The sequence below is a fragment of the Oncorhynchus kisutch genome, linkage group LG13 (assembly GCF_002021735.2).
Source record: "Oncorhynchus kisutch isolate 150728-3 linkage group LG13, Okis_V2, whole genome shotgun sequence".
Taxonomy (NCBI): domain Eukaryota; kingdom Metazoa; phylum Chordata; class Actinopteri; order Salmoniformes; family Salmonidae; genus Oncorhynchus; species Oncorhynchus kisutch.
Genome location: NC_034186.2, coordinates 50730916 through 50752224, shown reverse-complemented (window position 1 = coordinate 50752224; position 21309 = coordinate 50730916). Strand labels below are relative to the sequence as shown.

Below are 21309 nucleotides of genomic sequence, written 5' to 3'. Positions count from 1 at the left end.
AAAATGATGTATTTCTTTTTTAACAAAAAAAACCCCAAAAGGTTCAAATTGATAGAAAGAGAGAAATGCAGCTCTGTTAGTCAAAGGTAATTAATCGGCTCTCTTCACCCACAAAGGACGCCTGCTAATGAGAGCTTGGCTTGTGATTGGCTGCTGAGGGTTCCGTAGAGACCCACTGCTCTTTTGTGGTGACAATAGGGCCTCAATGCACCAGAGAGACAAAGTGACTGGACAAGTCATTCATCTATGCAAATTCTAGCCAAGACATGACCAGAAGCATCCATTAATATCTCTCTCTCTGTGTGTGTGTGTGTGTGTGTGTGTGTGTGTGTGTGTGTGTGTGTGTGTGTGTGTGTGTGTGTGTGTGTGTGTGTGTGTGTGTGTGTGTGTGTGTGTGTGTGTGTGTGTGTGTGTGTGTGTGTGTGTGTGTGTGTGTGTGTGTGTGTGTGTGTGTGAGTGAGTGAGTGAGTGAGTGAGTGACAGACAGCCAACAATGCAGTCCCTCTGCCTTGAGAGGTCAGAGGCAGGTTGTGGCAGGAGAGTGCTCTGTTAGGAGAGGATAAATGTCACACCACTACATTCTCAGTCAATTCTGACAGACAAATGTTTTATTCACACTTTTTTTAAATTCCTGATTATAATCACACACACAACCAGAATAAATATATTTCCAGTACAAAAGACTATAATTCCCACAATGCTCTGCTTCATAGGCATTAATACTCGATGTAAACAGAAGTGAGAACAAAAGTCTGCCGTTTTAGGATTTCTGCTAAAATAATCTCAGATATGGAACAAAGACAGTCTTGCTATATGAATGCTTAATTTGATCTACTGTTAACGTAAGTACATATTAAACCTCTTTATGTTTGTTCTTATTATTGATTCTGCCACAGTAGTTGGTCGTTTGCTAGCTAGACAAATCATGCTAGCTAACGTTAGCTATCTGGCTACAATATCCACTTACATGTTATTCAGTTACAAACGTCATATTATCATGTCTTCTGAATATTAGATTAAGTGAGCATTTGCATCAATTTTAGCTGAAATGATGTTTATTTTTGGTCCACCATATGTCAAGATAATCACAGCTAACCTAGCCACATTCCTGGGTGATTAACGTTAATGTGTGTTCCAGGGTTTCTCATTAGCTAGCTATAGTTCATCACAAGAACAACTAATTAACGTAAAAACAACAACGACGACGACGTAACAAGCTATATCTGGCATTGCTGCAATGGCATGTTCTGTCGCTAGTTGACAGATGTTTGAGGTAGGGTTAGCTTAGCTAGCTATGTCAAGAATTTGTGGAAACTAAAGGGATTCTAGCTACAAAAATTGTCTGGGGTGGGGGTAGGCCCACGGAGAGGGAAGTAGAGGAAAGATCATTTGATACACATCTGTGAAGGAACATCTAAAGCTTTGATGTTTCAGCTCAACTTTTAAGTATTGTTTATCAATAATACAATAATTTTACTTTTTGAAGGTGTTATCTATCTGGTGCTGAAATGTTTTGATCCTTTTGCCAGTATCTTTGCAAGGAAACTTGCTTTCCAATCTGTTGGTTTGAGACTAAATTCATGTGGTGGAGCAGGCTATAATTTATGATTGCTTTATGACATTGATATAGCCTAGGCCTAACCAAAGAGGAAGATTGTGTTATTGGAAAACCGAATGGTTAGGCAGGAAGTACGACAGCAGTTCTTCCTCAATTTAGACATGTATAACATTAAGCCTAGGCTAGGCGTTTTTTGTGTAACACTGAAACTACAGTGTGAACTTCGATAATAACATGAGTGGTGTGATCTCATTGGGGAGTGTTTTGTGTGCTATCTGACCAAAAACTGAGGGGTGTACTACATTTAGCATTTTAGTCATTTAGCAGACACTCTTATCCAGAGTGATTTCTAGTAGTGAGTGCATACATTTTCAGAATGTGTTTTCTTCATACTGTTCCCAGTAGAACCCACAGTCCTGATGTTGCAAGCACCATGCTCTACCAACTGACGACACAGAACCACAGAATCAATAAGTAAGCCAGCTATCTGGTTCATTAGAAAAGCTAAACTAAGAAATATATGTTTTTGGTTGTTGGGTCAAATCAGACCATGCTCATCTTAAAAAATAAAATGTAAATGTTTTTTTCAGAATATTTAGAGAAGTTAGCTGGCTAACTCATTGATCTTCCTTTGTAGTATATCCCTCTCCTTGAGCCCATTTGCTACATACCTCCAACCAAAGTGACATCATCAGGACTAGTTATCAAGGAGAGTTAGCCCATTTTCTCCACCGTGTGGCAGAGTGGTACTGTAGCAAACATCTGTTCGTTGTGAAGAAACAGACAGCAAACCAAAAAACATACATACTGCTAAGGTAGAGAATAGTTTAGGGAGTAAATGTTATCATAAGGGTTACATGGAGAAAGTCTGACCTCTGAAATGAAAATGGATGGCCCTCCCTCAAGCAAAATATATTTAACCTAAACTCTCCCTGAATGCTTTGAAAAACAAGTGACCCTCCTCTATACCCCAAATAATAATTAAAACAATATGGATAGCAGAGAACATGTCTACCATTTGCCTTCACTTCTTTGACTTTTTGTCCTGTTAGCGTTACATGGCAATGCAGAAATTTTGATAGTGCTCAGGGCTGCGAGCCAGAAGGTTGTGGGTTCACTGTGGAGAAGAGTAGGGGTGGAAAGATCTCATTTATAGTAAAAACATTGGGTGAATCTATCATCGTATTTGCTGGCTTACATTTGTCTGCGTGGGTAAGCATACTCTGTCTGGGCAGGCCTAACTTTTGAAAGTACCAAGCTCAGATTCCTAATTACGCCTCAGATTTAATTATTAACAGGGACAGTTTCTGTCATTTGTGTGGTATTAAAATGACATAGAATGACGTGGAATTGCATGCCAAATCAGTGTGTCTTGTTTGCAACGAAACTGTCCCTGTTAATAATTAATCTAAGACTTCATTAGGAATCTGAGCTTGGTACCTTCAAAAGTTAGGCCTACGCAGACAGAGTAGGTCTACTCAAGCATAAAAATGTAAGTTTTAACTGCTGGCTACTCTTCTTCCGTGGCTTAACCTAATAAGAGAAGGTTACAAGTGTTTCCCTAAAAGCTGTCTGGGTTTAAACATATTTTATTGTTCAAAAAGTGAGTAGCTTAATCAAATGATGGTGACAATTAGATTACTTCCCAAGTAAAGTCTAGTTTTTGTTTCTTCGGCTATAGAAGGTTGTAGCTCAGCCTCTGAATGTCAACTAAACAATGATATTCCCATATGCATCCGAGTCACGTCTTTCCTCTGTATTTTACAGCTTGTTTCTAGCATAAAACATTGCGGACCAAAGCGCTGTTATACAGTGCCTTCGGAAAGTATTCAGACCCCTTCACTTTTTACACATTTTGTTACGTTACTGCCCTTATTCTTAAATGGATTAAATTTAAAAATCCTCAGCAATCTACACACAATACCCCATAATTATGACGCAAAAAAACGGATTTTTAGAAATGTATTAAAAATACAAAAACGGATACCTTATTTACAGTAGTAATCAGACCCTTTAAGCTCAGGTGCATCCTGTTTCCATTGATCTTCCTTGAGATGTTTCTACAACTTGATTGGTGTCCACCTGTGTTAAATTCAATTTATTGGACATGATTTGGAAGGGCACACACCTACCTATATAAGGTCCCACAGTTGACAGTGCATGTCAGAGTAAAAACCAAGCCATGAGGTCGAAGGAATTGTCCGTAGACCTCTTAGACAGGATTATGTCGAGGCACAGATCTGGGGAAGGGTACCAAAACATGTCTGCAGCATTGAATGTCCCCAAGGACACAGTGGCCTCCATCATTCTTAAATCAAAGAAGTTTGGAACCACCAAGACTCTTCCTAGAGCTGGCTGCCTGGCCAAACTGAGCATTCGGGGGAGAAGGGCCTTGGTCAGGGAGGTGACCAAGAACCCGATGGTCACTCTGACAGAACTCCAGAGTTTCTCCCATCTCCACAGAGGACCTTCCAAAAGGACATCCATCTCTGCAGCATTCCACCGATCAGGCCTTTATGGTAGAGTGACCAGACGGAAGCCCCACCTCAGTAAAAGGCACATGACAGCCCACTTGGAGTTTGCCAAAAGTCACCTAAAGACTCTGACCATGAGAAGCAAGATTCTCTGGTCTGATGAAACCAAGATTGAACTCAGGCCTGAATGCCAAGCATCACGTCTGGAGGAAACCTGGCACCATCCCTACTGTGAAGCATGGTGGTTATCATGCTGTGGGGATGTTTTTCAGCGGCAGGGACTGGGAGACTAGTCAGTATTGAGGCAAAGATGAGCGGAGCAAAGTATAGAGAGATCCTTGATGAAAACTTGCTCCAGAGTGCTCGGGACCTCCAACTAGGGCGACGGTTTACCTTCCAACAGGACAATAACCCTAAGCACACAGCCAACACAATGCGGGAGTGGCTTCGGGACAAGTCTCTGAATGTCTTTGAGTGGCCCAGCCAGAGCTGGAACTTGAACCCGATCGAACATCTCTGGAGAGACCTGAAAATAGCTGTGCATCCCCATCAAACCTGACAGAGCTTAAGAGGATCTGCAGAAAAGAAATGGGAGATACTCTCCAAATACAGATGTGCCAAGCTTGTAGCGTCATACCCAAGAAGACTCAAGGCTTCAACAAAGTACTGAGTAAAGGGTCTGAATACTTAAGTAAATGTGATATTTTCGTTTTTATTTTTTATTTTAAATAAATTAGAGAAAATGTCTTAACCTGTTTCTTTGTCATTGTTTTTTTTCCCCCAATCAATTTTAGAACAAGGCTGTAACCTAACAACGTGGGAAAAGTACTTTCCGAAGGCACTGTTTTAAGACGACAAAGACGGCCTCTGCTTATTGACATTTTCTTTAATAAAAGGCAGGCTTATGGCACCCTCTCATACCCCCTCAATTTGAGTCTTGGATTTAACTTAACAGCCCTTCACTGACATGGAGGTAGGCTATTCAAAGAGTGCATGGTGGGTGGAGTAATTGAACGACCAAATCTATGGACATATCAGCCTATAGCCTACATCTTTCTGTCAAACCGGTAGGCCTACCTTTTTATTTCTTAAATAGGAAGAAATAGGCTCCAACACAAAGCCCTCTTGTTCAAATTAAGATTGAAATTAATTATGCAATTATTGATTGTGCCACAATGCTTCAAGTTTCAGAACCACAGTGTAAGTTACTTGAATCTGGCTTATTGTGAGGTCAAGAACTCAATAACATTTAGTTTTTTATAAAATCTTATTGTAATGGCAAGCTATAAAGTTGACTTCGATCCATTACTTAGACAGATACATTTGCTTATTTGTGAAGAATTTGTGAAGAAAAAAAAGAATATGCCCAAGGTTTTACTACTAGCACTTGAAGATCAATGGGGAATCTTTTTCTGTCTTGCTTTTCTAACTCTTGCCTTGTGTGTCTTTTTGTCTCTTTCCCTAACCCACAGGTCCTGTATGTGGCTAGGCCTGTAGCCTGCGCTGTGTTGAGCACGACCTCCCGAGCCAGGCGGGCTTCTGGGGCCTCATCCCACAAGCCACACCCAGCCCACTGCTCCCCTGACCCACTGTTCCCTATGCTAACCCTTCTGAGCATGTTTTACTATATCTGTCTGCGGCGCCGGTCCAGGAGCGGAACTCGGGGTGAGGCGCTGACCAGCAGGCGGGCCGTGGAGTCAGGCCAGCGGGCCACCCTGCCCATCAGTGTGGAGGTGGAACAGTATGCCAAAGGTATAATCTTTCACCTGCTATTGTGCCCTTGAGAAAGGCACTTAGTCCAACCCCTTAAAATAGCTCCAGGTGTGCTGCACTGGAGCTGACACTGTGCTCCTCCCAAAATGTGTGTTTGTGTGCTTTTGTCTGGTGGATTGGGATCAGATGGACTAACCTTATCCTATCCTATAGAGGTGCTGGACTTCAGTTCCCACTACGGCAGTGAGAACAGCATGTCGTACACCATGTGGAACCTGGCCGGCATGCCCAACGTCTACCCCAGCTCTGGGGACTTTACCCAGACGGCCGTGTTCAGGGCCTACGGGACGTGGTGGGAGCAGTGTGCCAGCGCACCTCTGCCCTTCCGCCGCACGCCCAAGGCCTTCCATAGCCAGGACTACATCGAGCTGGCCTTCGAGGAGCCCGTCTACCCCACAGCTGTGGAGGTGCTGGAGACCTACCACCCGGGGGCTATTGTCCAGATCATGGCCTGCTCCCTCAACCCCTTCTCTCAGAACCCTCCCACAGACGTCAGGTAAGGATCAGTGGTGGTGTGGGACTCTTCTATTGTGAAATCTCTGCTTTTCATCCATAGCCACTTTCACACCTTCCCTATATACCACCCTGCATCCCACTGCTGGCTTGCTTCTGAAGCTAAGCAGGGTTGGTCCAGGTAGGTCCCTGGATGGAAGACCAGATGCTGCTGGAAGTGGTGTTGGTGGGCCAGTAGGAGGCACCCTTTCCTCTGGTCTAAAAAAAAAAGATCCCAATGCCCCAGAGCAGTAATTGGGGTCTTTCGAATGGGATGTTAAACGGGTGTCCTGACTCTATGGTCACTAAAGATCCCATGACAATTATCGTAAGAGTAGAGGTGTTCACCCTGGTGTCCTGGCTAAATTTCCAATTTGGCCCACATACCATCACGGTCACCTAATCATCCCCAGCTTACAATTGGCTCGTTCATCCCCCCTCCTCTCCCCTGTAACTATTCCCCAGGTCGTTGCTGTAAATGAGAATGTGTTCTCAGTCAACTTACCTGGTAAAATGAAGGTTTAAAAAAAATATATACCGTAAAACTTAAGTTAATAGCCGGGATTGTTCGTTTACTTCAATCTCTCAACACAACCGGTGCGTATTATGAGACAGGCTTCTATTTGAGTCAGTCGTCTATTTCCTTAATGCACACAGCGCTTGCTCAATACAATTTTGAAAAGACTACCACATTGTTTGTTGTGACCATTATAATAAGAAATCTATCGCAGGTCAGACTTGCAAAGACTAAGCTGCCTATCATACACTATCATACACTCCAATTTCGCCATTCAGCACCATGGAGAGCGGTACCGGTAATCACAAGCCGTGTTTTCTTTTTGGTGGCGCCATGGCTAGCATCGAAGACAGCATTTTTAAAGAATGTTTTTAATGCACATGACTGTAGGAATATCAAAGCTGTGTCCATGGTAACCTCAAACAATTCATTTAGACCCAACGTTTATTTGAAACAGGCTAAAATGTGTGCCGATGCCCGACTATTAAAAGGGACGATCGGCTATTTGAGACACCGTTTAATTGGAGTTTTAGGCTTCAGGATATGTAACAGACTAGCATGTGTGTGTTTACAGTCAGTATTTGTGTGTGTGTGAGCAAATTAAGGACTGATTGGGCATAGAGTGAGTGTGTGCATAGTCTGTGCAAAAATAAAAATGTAGTACAAGGTTCAATGCAGATAGTAGCCATTTTGTTATCTGTTTAGCAGTCTTATGGCTTGGTGATAGAAGCTGTTCAGGAGCCTGTTGGTGTCATACTTGTTGCTCCGGTACCAGTTGCTGTGTGTAAACAGAGAGAACAGTCTATGGCTTGGGTGCCTGGATTCTTTAACAATTATCCGCGCCTTCCTTTCACACCATCTGATATAGAGGTCCTGGATGGCAGGGAGCTCGGCCCCAGTGATGTACTGGGCTGTCCGCACCACCCTCTGTAGTGCCATGCGATCGAGGGAGGTGCAGTTGTCAAACCAAGCAATGATGCAGCCAAGATGCTCTCAATTGTGGAATGGAGTTATTCTATTAATTAGTTAATAGACCAATAAGATAGAGTTCCAAACCTTTCTGCCAATAACAGCTAGTTTTCAGTTTCCCCCTCCCCACTCAGACCACTCTGACAGTCCTAGAAAAATGATTGCTTGAGAAACTGCTCTTTGCTAAGAAGCTATTTTGTTTGTTATCAATTTAAAATGGTCAAAAGTAATCACAGTAAGGTTCTTAATTGTTACCCATAAATGATTTGATATTGAGATTAAAACGGCTGCATTGGACCTTTTTAAAGTCATGGGTGCACATTTCTTATGTTATTTTTTACATGCCTGGCGTTGCAATAGCCATGCTCTAATAACTGAGCTACAGAGGACCACAACGAAATTTGTGTTTGTTCACTATGGGCTGGTTTCCCGGACACAGATTAAGCCTAGTCTCGGAATAAGAAGCACTTCCACTTCGATTCTCCATTGAGCACGTTTTATTAGTTCAGGATTAGGCTTAGTATGTGTATGGGAAAACTGCCCTGAATGTCTCAGACTAAAGAGTGGTGAGTGTGTGTGTACCTCCTGAGAGGTGTACCTCTGTCTGTCCCCAGGTGGGAGGTGTTGTGGGCTGAGGAGCCCACCAAGGTGCTGACCCCCCAGGCCAGGCAGTTCTCCCCCAGCATCAAGCAGCTGAGCTTCCCCACCAATTTGATCCGCGTGGAGGTCAACAGCTCCCTGCTAAAGTACTACACAGAGCTGGACGCCGTCGTCCTGCGCGGCCAGAAAGAGAGGCCCATCCTCTCCCTTTATAAGATGCCCAGGATCGACATCTGTGACCTGAGTGACAGTGATGAGGAGCTGTCTGACCCGGGAGCCTCCTTCCGACAGGCCGGGGATGGCAAGCACATTAACCTGGGGAATGGATACTTCGATAAACTGCCCTACGAGGTAGGGAGAATACGCTATTAGACACTCACATATACTACAACACTCGTATATGGCTGCATTTTCTGTCCACGAAACAGCAATAGTTGCAGGACAATTGCAAGATGCTGTTTTCCAAACAATTCTCTCTTTGTTTTTAAAGATGGACTATGCTGAAATCGCTCCGCCATTTCCTGGTTGCAAAAATGTGAATAGTTCGCCTGATTTCAGTTTGTGACTAAAACAAGCAAGTACAGTGTAGAGAATCGTTGTACCATCTAAACCATTTTCCATAACCAAAAATATTGTATATTCAGCTGTTTGAAACTGGTGTACAAAACTGAAAGTAAAATATGCAGAAGTGAAACTTAATGGAAGCATAGAAATAGCACACATAGAACAGATATAATGCTTCTTATACTTGCTTTTAATGAGAATGTGATATAGATTTTTTTTAATGTGAATTCGGTCGGGTCGCCCAAAAAGTGACACATTGCAGCTTTGAGTGTAGTCCTGAAAATGTTTATGCTTAGGATATCTTGGGCAGTTTTTGCACTTTGCAAGGACTTAATTGGACAAAAGATATCTCCCATAGACCTAAACATACTGGCTTGGACCCATGGAGATATTTGATATTATGCTTAGTAATTTTCATGTCATAAAGACATGTCATATTTTCTAAGACAAGCTTAAAAACACTGGCTATTCTCTTGGTTTTATGTACTACTCTCCAGACCGGTGTGTGTGTGTGTGTGTAATACAATATAGCTATTATCTGCTTGCTGATACACTGTGTTCAACAGGGTATTGTTTATTCACTGCACACATACACACATCTATTCTCTCTCTACCTCTGTCTTACTGAGAGAAGCACACATCCATATTGCACAAACAAGCAGATTCACTGCCACACTGAAACTCACTGCCACAAGAATATTGCTTTGTGTGTGTGTGTGTGTGTGTGTGTGTGTGTGTGTGTGTGTGTGTGTGTGTGTGTGTGTGTGTGTGTGTGTGTGTGTGCCACATACACTTTTTTTTATATTCATCTGCTCTTCCTGACATCATCCCGTCTGTTTACATTTGTCTTGCTTTCTTTCTTGCTTTCCTTATCCCTCTCTCTTCCTCCATTATTTATATTTCTCTCTCCCTCTACCCCCCCCTCTCCCACCATCCTCCCTTCTCTCTTATTCTCTTTCTGTAATTATCTCTCCCTCCCTCTCCCCCTGCAGTTGATCCAGCTGATAGTCAGCCACCTGACCCTGCCCGACCTATGTCGCCTAACCCAGACCTGTAAGCTACTCCACCAGCACTGCTGTGACCCCCTCCAGTACATCCAGCTGAGCCTGCAGCCATACTGGGCTCGCCTCAGTGACACCTCCCTGGGCCACCTGCAGGGCCGCTGCACCCTGCTCCAGAGACTCAACCTCTCCTGGACCGGCAACCGTGGAGCCCTCACCCTCACTGGCTTCAGCAGGTGAGTTATGGGGTTGGGGGGCTAGAGGATCTGGACATTTGTGGTTCATTGGTGTCCGTCTTCAGTGCGGCATGTGTGTGCCCATCACTTCTGTTGATTTCAGGGTGAGGAGCCATCTGTGTAAATATTGGACTATAAATTGTACCTTTCTGTATTTTACTTGTGCTAAAATCTTTATTCTACTGAGCCATTTACTTTATGTTCATATTCTTACCTTTTATTATTTATTGTTGTTGCATTGTCGAGAAGGAACCTGCAAGTAAGCATTTTTTTGTTGGACGGTGTACACCATGTGTATCCCGTATATGCAACTAATAAATCTTGAGACTGAAACTAACATAAACTTGTCAAATCCGGAACTTCCCTGTTAATATTGTGTTGCCACGCCACAACACAGGTCTGACTTCCTCCCCCTCCTCCCCCTCAGCTTCATGAAGGCATGTGGCGGGAGCCTGGTGTGTCTGGAGCTGTCGTGTTGTCACTTCCTGAGTGAACCGTGTCTGGAGGTCATCTCCCAGACGTGTCCCGGGCTGCAGGAGCTCAACCTGTCCTCGTGCGACCGCCTCCACCCCCAGGCCTTTACACACATCTCCAAGCTCACCCAACTGCGCCGGCTAGTGCTCTACCGCACAAAGATAGAGGTACAGTGCCTTCTGAATGGAACCCTGGACTTATTCCAGATTTTGTTGTTACAGCCTGAATTCAAAATGTATTAAATAAAAATACAAAATCACCCATCTACACACAATACCCCATATTGACAGTGAAAACTTTTTGCAAATGTATTGAAAATTAAATACAGAAATATCTAATTTACATAAGTATTCACACCCCTGAGTCAATACTTTGTAGAAGTACCTTTTGGCAATGATTACAGCTGTGAGTCTTCCTAGGTAAATATCTAAGCGCTTTCCACACCTGTATTGTGCAACATTTGCCCATTTGTTCCTTTCAATATTATTCAAGCCATGTCAAATTGGTTGTTGATCATTGCTAGACAACCATTTTCAGGTCTTGCCATATATTTTCAAGTAGATTTAAGTCAAAACTGTAACTCTGCCACATTCACTGTCTTCACTGATTTTGCCTGTTGCTTAGCTCCGTTCCATTAGATTTTTTTTATCCTGAAAGACTCCCCAGTCCTTAATGATTACAAGCATACCACCACTATGTTTGAAAATATGGAGAGTGGTACTCAGTAATGTGTTGTATTGGATTTGCCCCAAACACAACACTTTGTATTCGGAACAAAAAGTGAATTGCTTTTACATTTTTTGCAGTATTATAGTAGTGCCTTGTTGCAAACAGGAAGCTTGTTTTGGAATATATTTATTCTGTACAGGCTTCCTTCTTTGCACTCTGTCAATTGGTTAGTGTTGTGGCATAACTACAATGTCCTCAGTTTTCTCCCATCACAGCCATTCAACTCTAACGTTAACTGTTTTAAAGTCACCATTGGCCTCGTGGTTTCCTTCCTCTCCGGCAACTGAGTTAGGAAGGACGCCTGTATCTTTGTAGTGACTGGGTGTATTGATACACCATCCAAAGTGTAATGAGTAACTTCACCATGGTCAAAGGGATATTCACTGTCTGCTTTTTTTCTTTTTCCCATCTACCAATAAGTGCCCTTCTTTGTGAGGTATTGGAAAGCCTCCCTGGTCTTTGTGGTAGAATATGTGCTTGAAATTCAGTGCTCAACTGAGGGACCTTACAATTATCTGTATGTTTGGGGTACAGAGATGAGGTAGTCTTTCAAAAATCATATTAACTTTTACAACCCAAACGGCCGTCAACGGCCTTTCTTTAAATTACTGTAACGCCACGAACGTCCTTGTTTTCCTAACAATATCTGTCAATATTGAAAAATGAACTTTCTAACAACCTGTTGTCGTATTGCCGTAGCTGTTGTCATCAACCGGAAACAGGGTATGCTGTCATTTTTACTTAAAAAAACCCTGTCATTATTGAATATGACATCGCAGAAGCAGACATGACTTTTCACTGTGAAAGAGGCTTTATCTTTGTTGGTTGGTGATTCGCACACGTCCTTGCTCTTCGAAAAGTGATGATGTCGAGGTGAGTGAAATAAGTAAACAGCAGTTTGGTGTCTTCAATGTTTGATGCTGTGAAACTTGGGGAATAGCTCACAGATTAGCCTGGTTCCTCTCTAGGTTTCTTCCTAGGTATTGGCCTTTCTAGGGAGTTTTTCCTAGCCACCGTGCTTCTACACCTGCATTGCTTGCTGTTTGGGGTTTTAGGCTGGGTTTCTGTACAGCACTTTGAGATATCAGCTGATGTACGAAGGGCTATATAAATAAATTTGATTTGATTAGTAAATCATCATTTGGTTGCACATCTGTGCCAGTGGTCAAGCTCGAATGATTGCTCTCTGTCTCATGGAAATAGTTGCAGTGTTTAACGTTAGCTGTATATAGTCAACTAACTAGTTGCTTGTCTTCTCTTGTTTCTACCAATGTAATTATATGGAAACTGCTTGCTACAGCTAATTAGTTAATCTGTCAGGCAAGAAAAGTTGTGTGTAGCGGTACATTTGGACGGCGCTCACGAAACGTCAACCTCAGCTGTCACTTTCACTACTACAGACAACCTGCTAACTAGCCACTGCAATGAAGGCTAGAGTAAATTGTGTTTATCTGTCGGTCTTAGGTTATGGTTTGCTAGGTGCAGATAGCCAGTTGCTTGTTTTGTCCCGTTTCTACCGATGCAGTTCATTTGGAAACTGTCCCAGCTTCGTAATAAATCACCTAACATTGGTGAACTCTGTAGTTAGTCTCAGGCAAGAAAGCAAGAGTTGATTGGAGGAGAGAGAGAGTGTGTGTGTGTGTGTGCGTGCATGTGTGGAATGGGAGGCATGTAGCTAACTTTATCACACAATTTATTATGGACACCCCTTATTAGGAAGAGAGTGTGTGTAGAGGAAGGAAGAGCGAGACGGGGAGAGAGATTATGTTCCTGACTACAATTGTATCCTATTTGTTGCTCCTCTCCTCTCCCTCTGTTACTGTTCTTCCAGGTCAGTGAAAGTGAGGGAAGTGATGTGGAGAGTCAGGGCTCAGCAGTAAAAGGCAGGGAGGAATAGGAGTTAGAAATAATTGGAGGGATAGAGATGTGAAGAGGAGGGAGACAAGAGTAGAGGGAGAGGCGTGTCTGCCTTAAGTCCCACCATTCACCCGTGTACCACACAGCCTGGGCCTAAAGTGACAGTGGCATGGGTTTTGGAGTTGTTTTTAAAAGCAGTAGGAACTTCTATCTGTTCCAGAGCTTGTAATGGATTACAACAAGAATGTGGGCGGGGTTGACCATCTTGACCAACTGAGGCGCTATTACAATGTTGGACGCACAGGTAGAAAATGGTGGACGTATGTGTTTTGGGGGATGCTCAACATTGCCATCATAAGCGTACATTTTATGAGGGATCCTGCAAAGGCCCCTTCCCAGAAAACACAGGCTCTGGTCCCTGAAGGCATTCAAAATGCTGCTTGTGCATTCACTTTGATATTGCTACAGTTGCAGGAAAAGGGGAGACGGGTGTGGCACCAGGGTGTGTGGACCAAGATGTAGCTCATTTGAAAGCAGGTGAAGTTTGAAGGGCACAAGAGAGGGTGTTTTGTGTGTATCCAGAGTGGACGCAGTGTAAAAAATGGGAGATATGTAGAAACCTCCTTTTGGGTGGTCTATGCCACTTTGCAGGATGGGGCCATGCATCTAGAAGTTCCATGTTGTAGGCTAAATGCAAACGCTAAAGTGACAGTGTGAAATATGAATTTGTCCTACAAGTCTTTTGTCTCTGAACAGTGTTGTGTTTTGTATATTCTCTTTTTCCGTCTCTATCTAATACTTGTTGCAGTCACTGAAAGGTCAAAGTAGGCTACTATTTCTACATTTTGTGTCAGCCCTGGTCTGTACTAAATCTTATTGAGAGAGGTTACCTACATTTTGTGTCAGCCCTGGTCTGTACTAAATCTTATTGAGAGAGGTTACCTACATTTTGTGTCAGCCCTGGTCTGTACTAAATCTTATTGAGAGAGGTTACCTACATTTTGTGTCAGCCCTGGTCTGTACTAAATCTTATTGAGAGAGGTTACCTACATTTTGAAATATTGTAGGCTCTGAATAGTTGTTTGCATTTCTACATTGTTACAGAAGTAAGAATCATTGTCAATCAAATGGACTACTTTGTGTGTGTGTTTTGAAATAGTTTCTGGATATTGTCCTCTGATCACATTTTGGATAATTTGATTTATTCATATGTAAATAATATTTATAAGTATAGGTTGTACTTGGTACATTTTTAGGTGAGTAATTTAGTCAGATGTACTGAAATGTAAAACTCTAGGGTTTTTTGTTGTCTTTACACAATGGAAGACAAAATGAGTATTATTCCCATTGACATGAATGTGGTGTCATAGTTTTAAAGAGCCCAACCTATTCGATAATAAGTTAACTTGTAATTGTCATTTTGTTCTTTGTTTTGGAGCTGTGTCTGTTTGTGTCTGTGTCTGTGTGAGAATGAGCTTTATCTTGAAAATTCTCAGTAATCTACAGCAGCATTCTAGAATTTATATTGGGGTTTAAAGGGTTAAACACTATTGCACACCATGCAATTTGTGATTTGTTAAGCAAATGTTTACTCCTGAACTTATTTTGGCTTGCCATGAACAAAGGGGTTGAATACTTATTGACTCCAGACCTTGCAGCTTTTAATTTTTTATTATAATTTGTAAACATTTTGAAAAACATTCCACTTTGACATTATGGCGTATTATGACATAAAATCTAAATTTAATACATTTTAAATTCAGGCTGTAACACAATAAAATTTGAAAAAAGCAATGGGGTGTGAATACTTTCTGAAGGCACTGTATGCTAAATAGGGATGCGAATCGGTTAGCCACCAAAAATGCATTTGACCGGTCATGCTTATCGGTCTGTAGGTTAATTTGCATAATTTACTGGAATTAAATTGGCAAGTGTGTATTTTCGTTAGCCATAATCATGCATCTTACTTATCACACGCGTACATCATACAGAGCCTAGTCTGAGGAGCGGAATGGCCTGTCAACTGTCAGACAGCTCGAGAGCAGCTCCTCAAAAAGCTGGGAGCCTACTGGAGTGAAACATCATTTTATAAGCCCAGTCATTGCGTAACAAATAGCACACGATTGCATTTAGAATTGTTAACTGTTTTGATGGCCACACTTTAAAAAGAGTTACAATTTGTATTTCTCAACTCGTAATTAAAGCGAGCCTCCCATTTGCCATTCGAGTGCATTGGCTATAGTCAACGGTAGGCAGGCTACTAGCGCGTCACTCACCACTTTGCAATGTAAGCATGAGGCTGCATTGAACATTTTTTAGTTAACCTTTATTTAACAAGTTAAGAACAAATTCTTATTTACAATGACCGCCTACCCCAGCCAAACCCTAACCCGGACGATGCTAGGCCAATTGTGCTCCGCTCTATGTGACTCCCAATCACGGCTGGTTGTGATACAGCCTGGATTCGAACCAGGGTCTCTAGCACTGAGATGCAGTGCCTTAGACCGTTGTGCCAATTGTTTGAAACCTGAAAGTTTTACTTCCCTTTAACGAGGAAAGTCTTACCCTGCTTCAAAGTAGCCTACCAAAAATCCAACCATAGAAGTGTGGAGGCAATTATTTTATGAAGACTTCATGCCATTAAACAGCATTTCTCTCCTGTTCTACAAAAGCATGTGTTTTGTTTGAATTTAGTACTAGCTTCAGATCCAATAGTGTCCTCCGCAGTGCTTATAATCAGACTTCAAGTGTGAAAAGGCTTGGCCAACCGATGGTTCAATGGAACACCGTTTCATCTGCATTTTACAGCATTACCGATGTTATTTATATAGATTGTAAACAGTAGTGGGCCGAGTATCGAACCTTGGGGCACCCATAACTTAAGCATGATGCCGGCGCTAATGTTGTGGATTCATTTCCCACAGAGATCACACACAAAAAATGTATGCACTCACTGCATTGTCACTTTGGTTAAAAGCGTTTGCTGAGTTGCATATACTGAGACGATGTTGTAACACAAGTTATGCCTTATTTTTAGGCTAATGCACATGGGTATATTGGCGGTGTGTATGGGTTAAGAGGTAGTTGAGTTTCCTATTAGATGTATGACCTGTGGATGGCATCATTGTGGTTTACGTATGACTAATTCTCTACTGTCATCATTTGTAATGAACTCAGAGCTCGGGTCACTGTTCTCGCCCAGGCTTGCTACAAAACCTTACAGAGCATTTCTGAGTGTTGTTTTCATGTTTCAGCCTTTTCCTAAGGCAGACACCATACCGTAGTCTTTCCAGTGCAGTGAGGTTGAGGTCTAGGCTTTCGGGTTGTTTACTGCAGGCAGACTGAGCAGGCTGTGTGTGTGTCTGCAGTCCTATGTGTCATCCAGCCCTGTTGTCTGTCATTAAGCTGTCGCTGGTATAATTAAATAGTTCTCTGACTGTCAAAAGGCAAAGAAAGAGACCACAACACACACACACGTATACGTTCGAGATATTTGCTAAAGCACACGGCACGCACACTCAATTGCCATTCGGTGGCATGTTGACAGTTCCACATTGAAATCTCACCTCTATCCCTGTCTTGCAATGGTGGATAGGTGATAAGCAAATGTATTTATTTACGTTTTGAAATGTTATACTACCCTAATACTGTTGTTGTGTGTTTGCCAGACCAAGTCATCTTGGAGAGATATTGAATAACATGGGTAGACCTGTTTTTATTGTACTTTTTGAAGTGAAACCTTTGACACACATTCCTGAGTCTCATTTTACTGTGTGTGTACAAAAAGAGGTGCAATCATCATATTTTGGGTGAGTTGATAGAAACTTAACTCCGTGACATTTTCTCTCTCTTGCTTTGTTTATGTTGCTGCAGCAAACAGCCATGTTGAGCATCCTAACGTTCTGCATTGAGCTGAGACACCTCAACCTGGGGAGCTGTGTGATGGTAAGATTCCCCCCACAAATGCACTCACTATCATACCCTTCTCTTGTGCCAGATATACATTTATAGGATCAGCTTAACTCTTAACCACAATCAAGAATCATGACAATTGATTCAGTCATTCTATGTTAGCTGACAGCCCTGAGGTCACCACCCCTATGTTCTCCTTTCAGATAGACGACTATGACGTGGTGGCCAGTATGCTGGCTGTCCGCTGCCGCTCACTGCGCTCCCTGGACCTGTGGCGCTGCAGAAACCTGACGGAGCGTGGCCTGGCCGAGCTGGCTGCAGGGTGCAGACTACTGGAGGAGTTGGACCTGGGCTGGTGCTCCACACTGCAGAGCAGCTCGGGCTGCTTCCAGCACCTGGCCCGCAACCTGCCGTGCCTGAGGAAGCTCTTCCTCACCGCCAACCGCACCGTGTGCGACTCGGACATTGAGGAGCTGGCTGCCAACTGCCCCGCACTGCAGCACCTCGACATATTGGGTGGGTACTACCTCCCCCTTTCTTTCTTAATCTGTATCTCTTTCTCTCAGTCTCACACAAGTTTATATAAAGTCATTTTATGTTCACACCCGATATTTGATATCGTATTTTACTTGGAGCGTTTAAAACACAGTATTCACTATTATTTGTCTGTAATTGCCTATCTGATTAATCTATGTATTTCTGAGTGGTCACATTAATGTTGCTCACTCCTGTGGTATGTTTGTGTTGTTGATTGACAGGCACCCGGATGGTAAGCTCCTCTTCCCTGAGGAAGCTGCTGCAGGCGTGTCCTAAGCTCCTCCTCCTGGACGTGTCCTTCTGCTCGCAGGTGGACGCCCGCATCGTCCAAGAGCTCTGCGGACTCTTCCCCAACGTGGCCATCAAGAAGAGCTTTACCCAGTGACCACGCTCAGCCCCACCCTCACACAGGGGCAGTGACACAGGGACACCAGGGGGAGGTGCTAATTTAGACTAGCAGGGTAGAGTACTACTGGATTTCCAGTGGGTAGAATGAATGGGCCTGATGGCTGAGAGCACTGAGGCCTATTGTAATGTGGACTGAATGGTTAGGAGTGTTGTGTTGTGGTGCCCTAAGCATCAGCTGAACACCTCACCCACACCTCAACACAGTCTCCTCGTGTCAAGCTGCTGAATGCAAGAAAGAGTCTTAAGAGTAAAACTGGTTGAAATCAGGGTCACGGCTGCCAAAGCCACTAGATTTCATCATTGGTCAGCTCGTAACTGACACATCTGGTGGCTGCTTGTCATCTGCCCCCCCCCCCCCCCCCCCCCTGTGACGCATTTAGTAAAATGGGTGACCTCAATGTTACATCTGAATCTGAAATCTCAGGGTTTTTATTTTGTTTATATTGTTTTAATTTGTTTTATTTATTTTTGTCAGCGAAACATTTGAGTCCTGTTTGATTTCCACTGCCACAGTTTGTTCTGAGACAACATAAATTATGGGAGTTCATAAAAATTACATTTGGCACTGATACTGAGACAAAACATTTTTGGGGTGTATTTGATGTTGAATATTGTGCAAATTGTATGATTGTAAAATTATATCACTTTCCTTAATTATTTATTGATCTTGTAGTATATTATTGCACATCTCCAATGCTACGAAGCATTTCCTTTAAACTGAGACTCAGCGATACGAGCAGCAGTGTGAAACAAAGCTATTGAGGAATAAACGCTATACAATAGGCTGTACTTGTGAGCACCTACATTCCCATACAGAGCATCTTCGCATGTGCATGGGAGGTCGTTTCACTCTCCTGCAAATGTTATAGTCGAGGGGCAACTACTGCGGAGTAGATTAGCCTCTCTTATCCCCTCTCTTCACTATCTATTGTTGTTGTGGATATCGGCCCTACTGAAATTTGTATAGCTGAATCTACCTTTTATGCAAAACCTGAAGTTTCATTTTGAGCACATGCTAGCTAGTATGTGAAGTATTTTTGTGCCTTATATTCATGACTGAATGTGGTGTCCATGTGTGTCAGTGATTTGTAATGCTTTGCTTCCGGCCCTCTACCAAAGTTACTAGCAAATCCCAGGTCCCTCACTATAGCTTTATTTGACCAGTGAAGAAACCCATGCAGATCTGTCATCTTGATTGACACATGCAAAGCCATATTTATTTTAAACAGAATCTTATCTCCATCTTTCAATTCCCTTTTTATTAAGTGGCAGTTATGTGAACGTCTGCTTTTTTCGATTACATTTTCTTTTATCTGTGGAAACGTGGTCTGGTCACACTCAAATCACTAAAGTAACCTGCACAGGCAAACTATTGAAAAACATATTAATGTTAACACTCGTACAACGAACACGCACACAACAAACACACACAATCTGTCATCCTGCTACACAAATCTAGTTCCTCTCCTTTGTCCGGTCACTAGTTGACTAAAGTCACCACAATTTTCACATTGTAATGCTACTTTTATTTAAAGGCATTTATTTATGTGGACCTGCTATTTTTTGCAGTGATTGACCTTTCCCAGTTAGTTTTGGATGTGTGTGTGTGGTCAAACTTTGTGCCATTTGTAAAAACTTTAGTAATGTACCCTTAACTAAGTGTGAATGTCAGGTGTGGTGTCATCAAGACTCGCCGGCAAATACCCGCTCTAAAGTATTGAAAAAAGTTTGCACCTCTACTACGACAAAACTGGGTGCTTTAATTTGAAATAAACAGAAGGTTGATGACTGAGACTACATATTTATCCCCAACTGTATGTCCATTGAAATGCCAGGTTTGACTGCCTTGTATTTATGGCTCATAGTGTACATTGTGCTGACATTACACCACCTTGTTTTGATCACTCTGTAAATAGAAAGGTGCCATACAGTGTTCTCTGGCTTGTCCCTTGTAGGATAATTCTTCTTGGAACCATTTCACCCAACAACGAACCCTAAAATGACAAGGTTCTTTACATGAAAAAGGTTTGATGTAGAACCTTTTTTTCTGAGGTGCCTTCTCATGAGCGGTGACTCAACAGAAATAACTATATTGAAGGGTAGGGGTAGAGTCTTCTTGCCTTACAACTCAAACAGATTTTTTTTGCCGACACTCTTTCGTTTGCTACGAACTTCAGTCTGAGATTGCCGTCATTGAAGTCGTTTGTGGTGATGTCAAATTGAGGGGTGTTGTACCAAACAAAGTAATCAGTGATTGGATCACCTCTAACCAATCGGAGTAACCAAGTCATTGACACATTTTCACCCATTTACCCATCGGCTTTAGACACGTGTGTTCTGGCTCTTTGCTCAGCCCATCGGTTTCTGGGACCAATCAGAACGGTTAGAATGTTTTTTCCGTTCTAGAAATTGTCATGGAGTTACTCAGATCCAGACTCATTGCAGAGAAGAAACTAATGTCTGTGGGCGTGGCAAAGCATTAGGCCAGGGCAAGGAGTTTGGGTAGCCAGGCAAAGGGTCATCTTGTTTTTTTGGAACAACTAGAGGCCATTAGTCAGGTTGACTGGAAGTTCAGCATTAGCCTTAAGCCTCTGCCGTTTTACTGCCTATTAATACTACAGGGAGAAGTGACATACTCTTGTCTCCTTAATTGCCTTTTAATAAATTGTTTGTGCCCGGTTTAATGATGTATATTGTGGCCCTGTAATGTGCCCTAATGATGGAGAACGAGGCGGCTGCCGGTGAAGTATTCATTTGGACTGCCTCCCCGATGATTACTGATACGCCACTACCACTGCCGCTGCCTGTCCCCCCCCCCCCCCCCCCCCCACACACACACACACACACACAAGACGTGATTCATGGAGACTTTCTGCTCAATGCAGCGGCTTGATTTTTCACTGTCATGCTCTACTATAATCCTAATGCATCCGTAGGGGATCCTCAGCAATTAGTTTAGCTTGTATTTGTTTTGCAAGAGCCAGGCCAGATGAATCTAGAAGTAAAAAGTCTGGATGAAATTATTGCCTCTTAAATTAAAAGTTCTGAAGTCTATTTTTTTTAACCCTAAACAAGGAAGGAGCAGATGTGAACTTTCCCAACAGATGATGTTGAACTATTGTGGTTACTGCTGGTCTAACAAGCAAATATCTAAGCATGGCATAATGAGAGCTTTCACACTACTGAGCCGAACCAAACCAAGCTTGGC

At 42.7% G+C, this 21309-nt stretch overlaps 1 protein-coding gene across 4 annotated transcripts; it reads left to right on the top strand.

Moving 5' to 3' along the window:
* The first annotated feature begins 691 nt into the window (after positions 1–691).
* Positions 692–19895, top strand: LOC109902220 (F-box/LRR-repeat protein 4). Of its 4 annotated transcripts, none has more exons than XM_031786513.1 (10): positions 706–842; positions 4827–5005; positions 5505–5784; positions 5959–6301; positions 8398–8734; positions 9940–10184; positions 10612–10825; positions 17118–17189; positions 17360–17672; positions 17915–19895. In XM_031786513.1, exons 2-10 carry the CDS (start codon positions 5000–5002, stop codon positions 18076–18078), a joined length of 1974 nt encoding a protein of 657 aa, XP_031642373.1. In that variant the 5' UTR covers positions 706–842; positions 4827–4999; the 3' UTR covers positions 18079–19895. The 4 variants fall into 4 exon arrangements, with proteins under 4 accessions (XP_020353978.1, XP_031642373.1, XP_020353979.1 ...); XM_020498390.2 differs by lacking the exon at positions 4827–5005 and adding an exon at positions 1961–2032; XM_020498389.2 differs by lacking the exon at positions 4827–5005 and having other exon boundaries at positions 692–842.
* The last annotated feature ends 1414 nt before the right edge of the window (positions 19896–21309 follow it).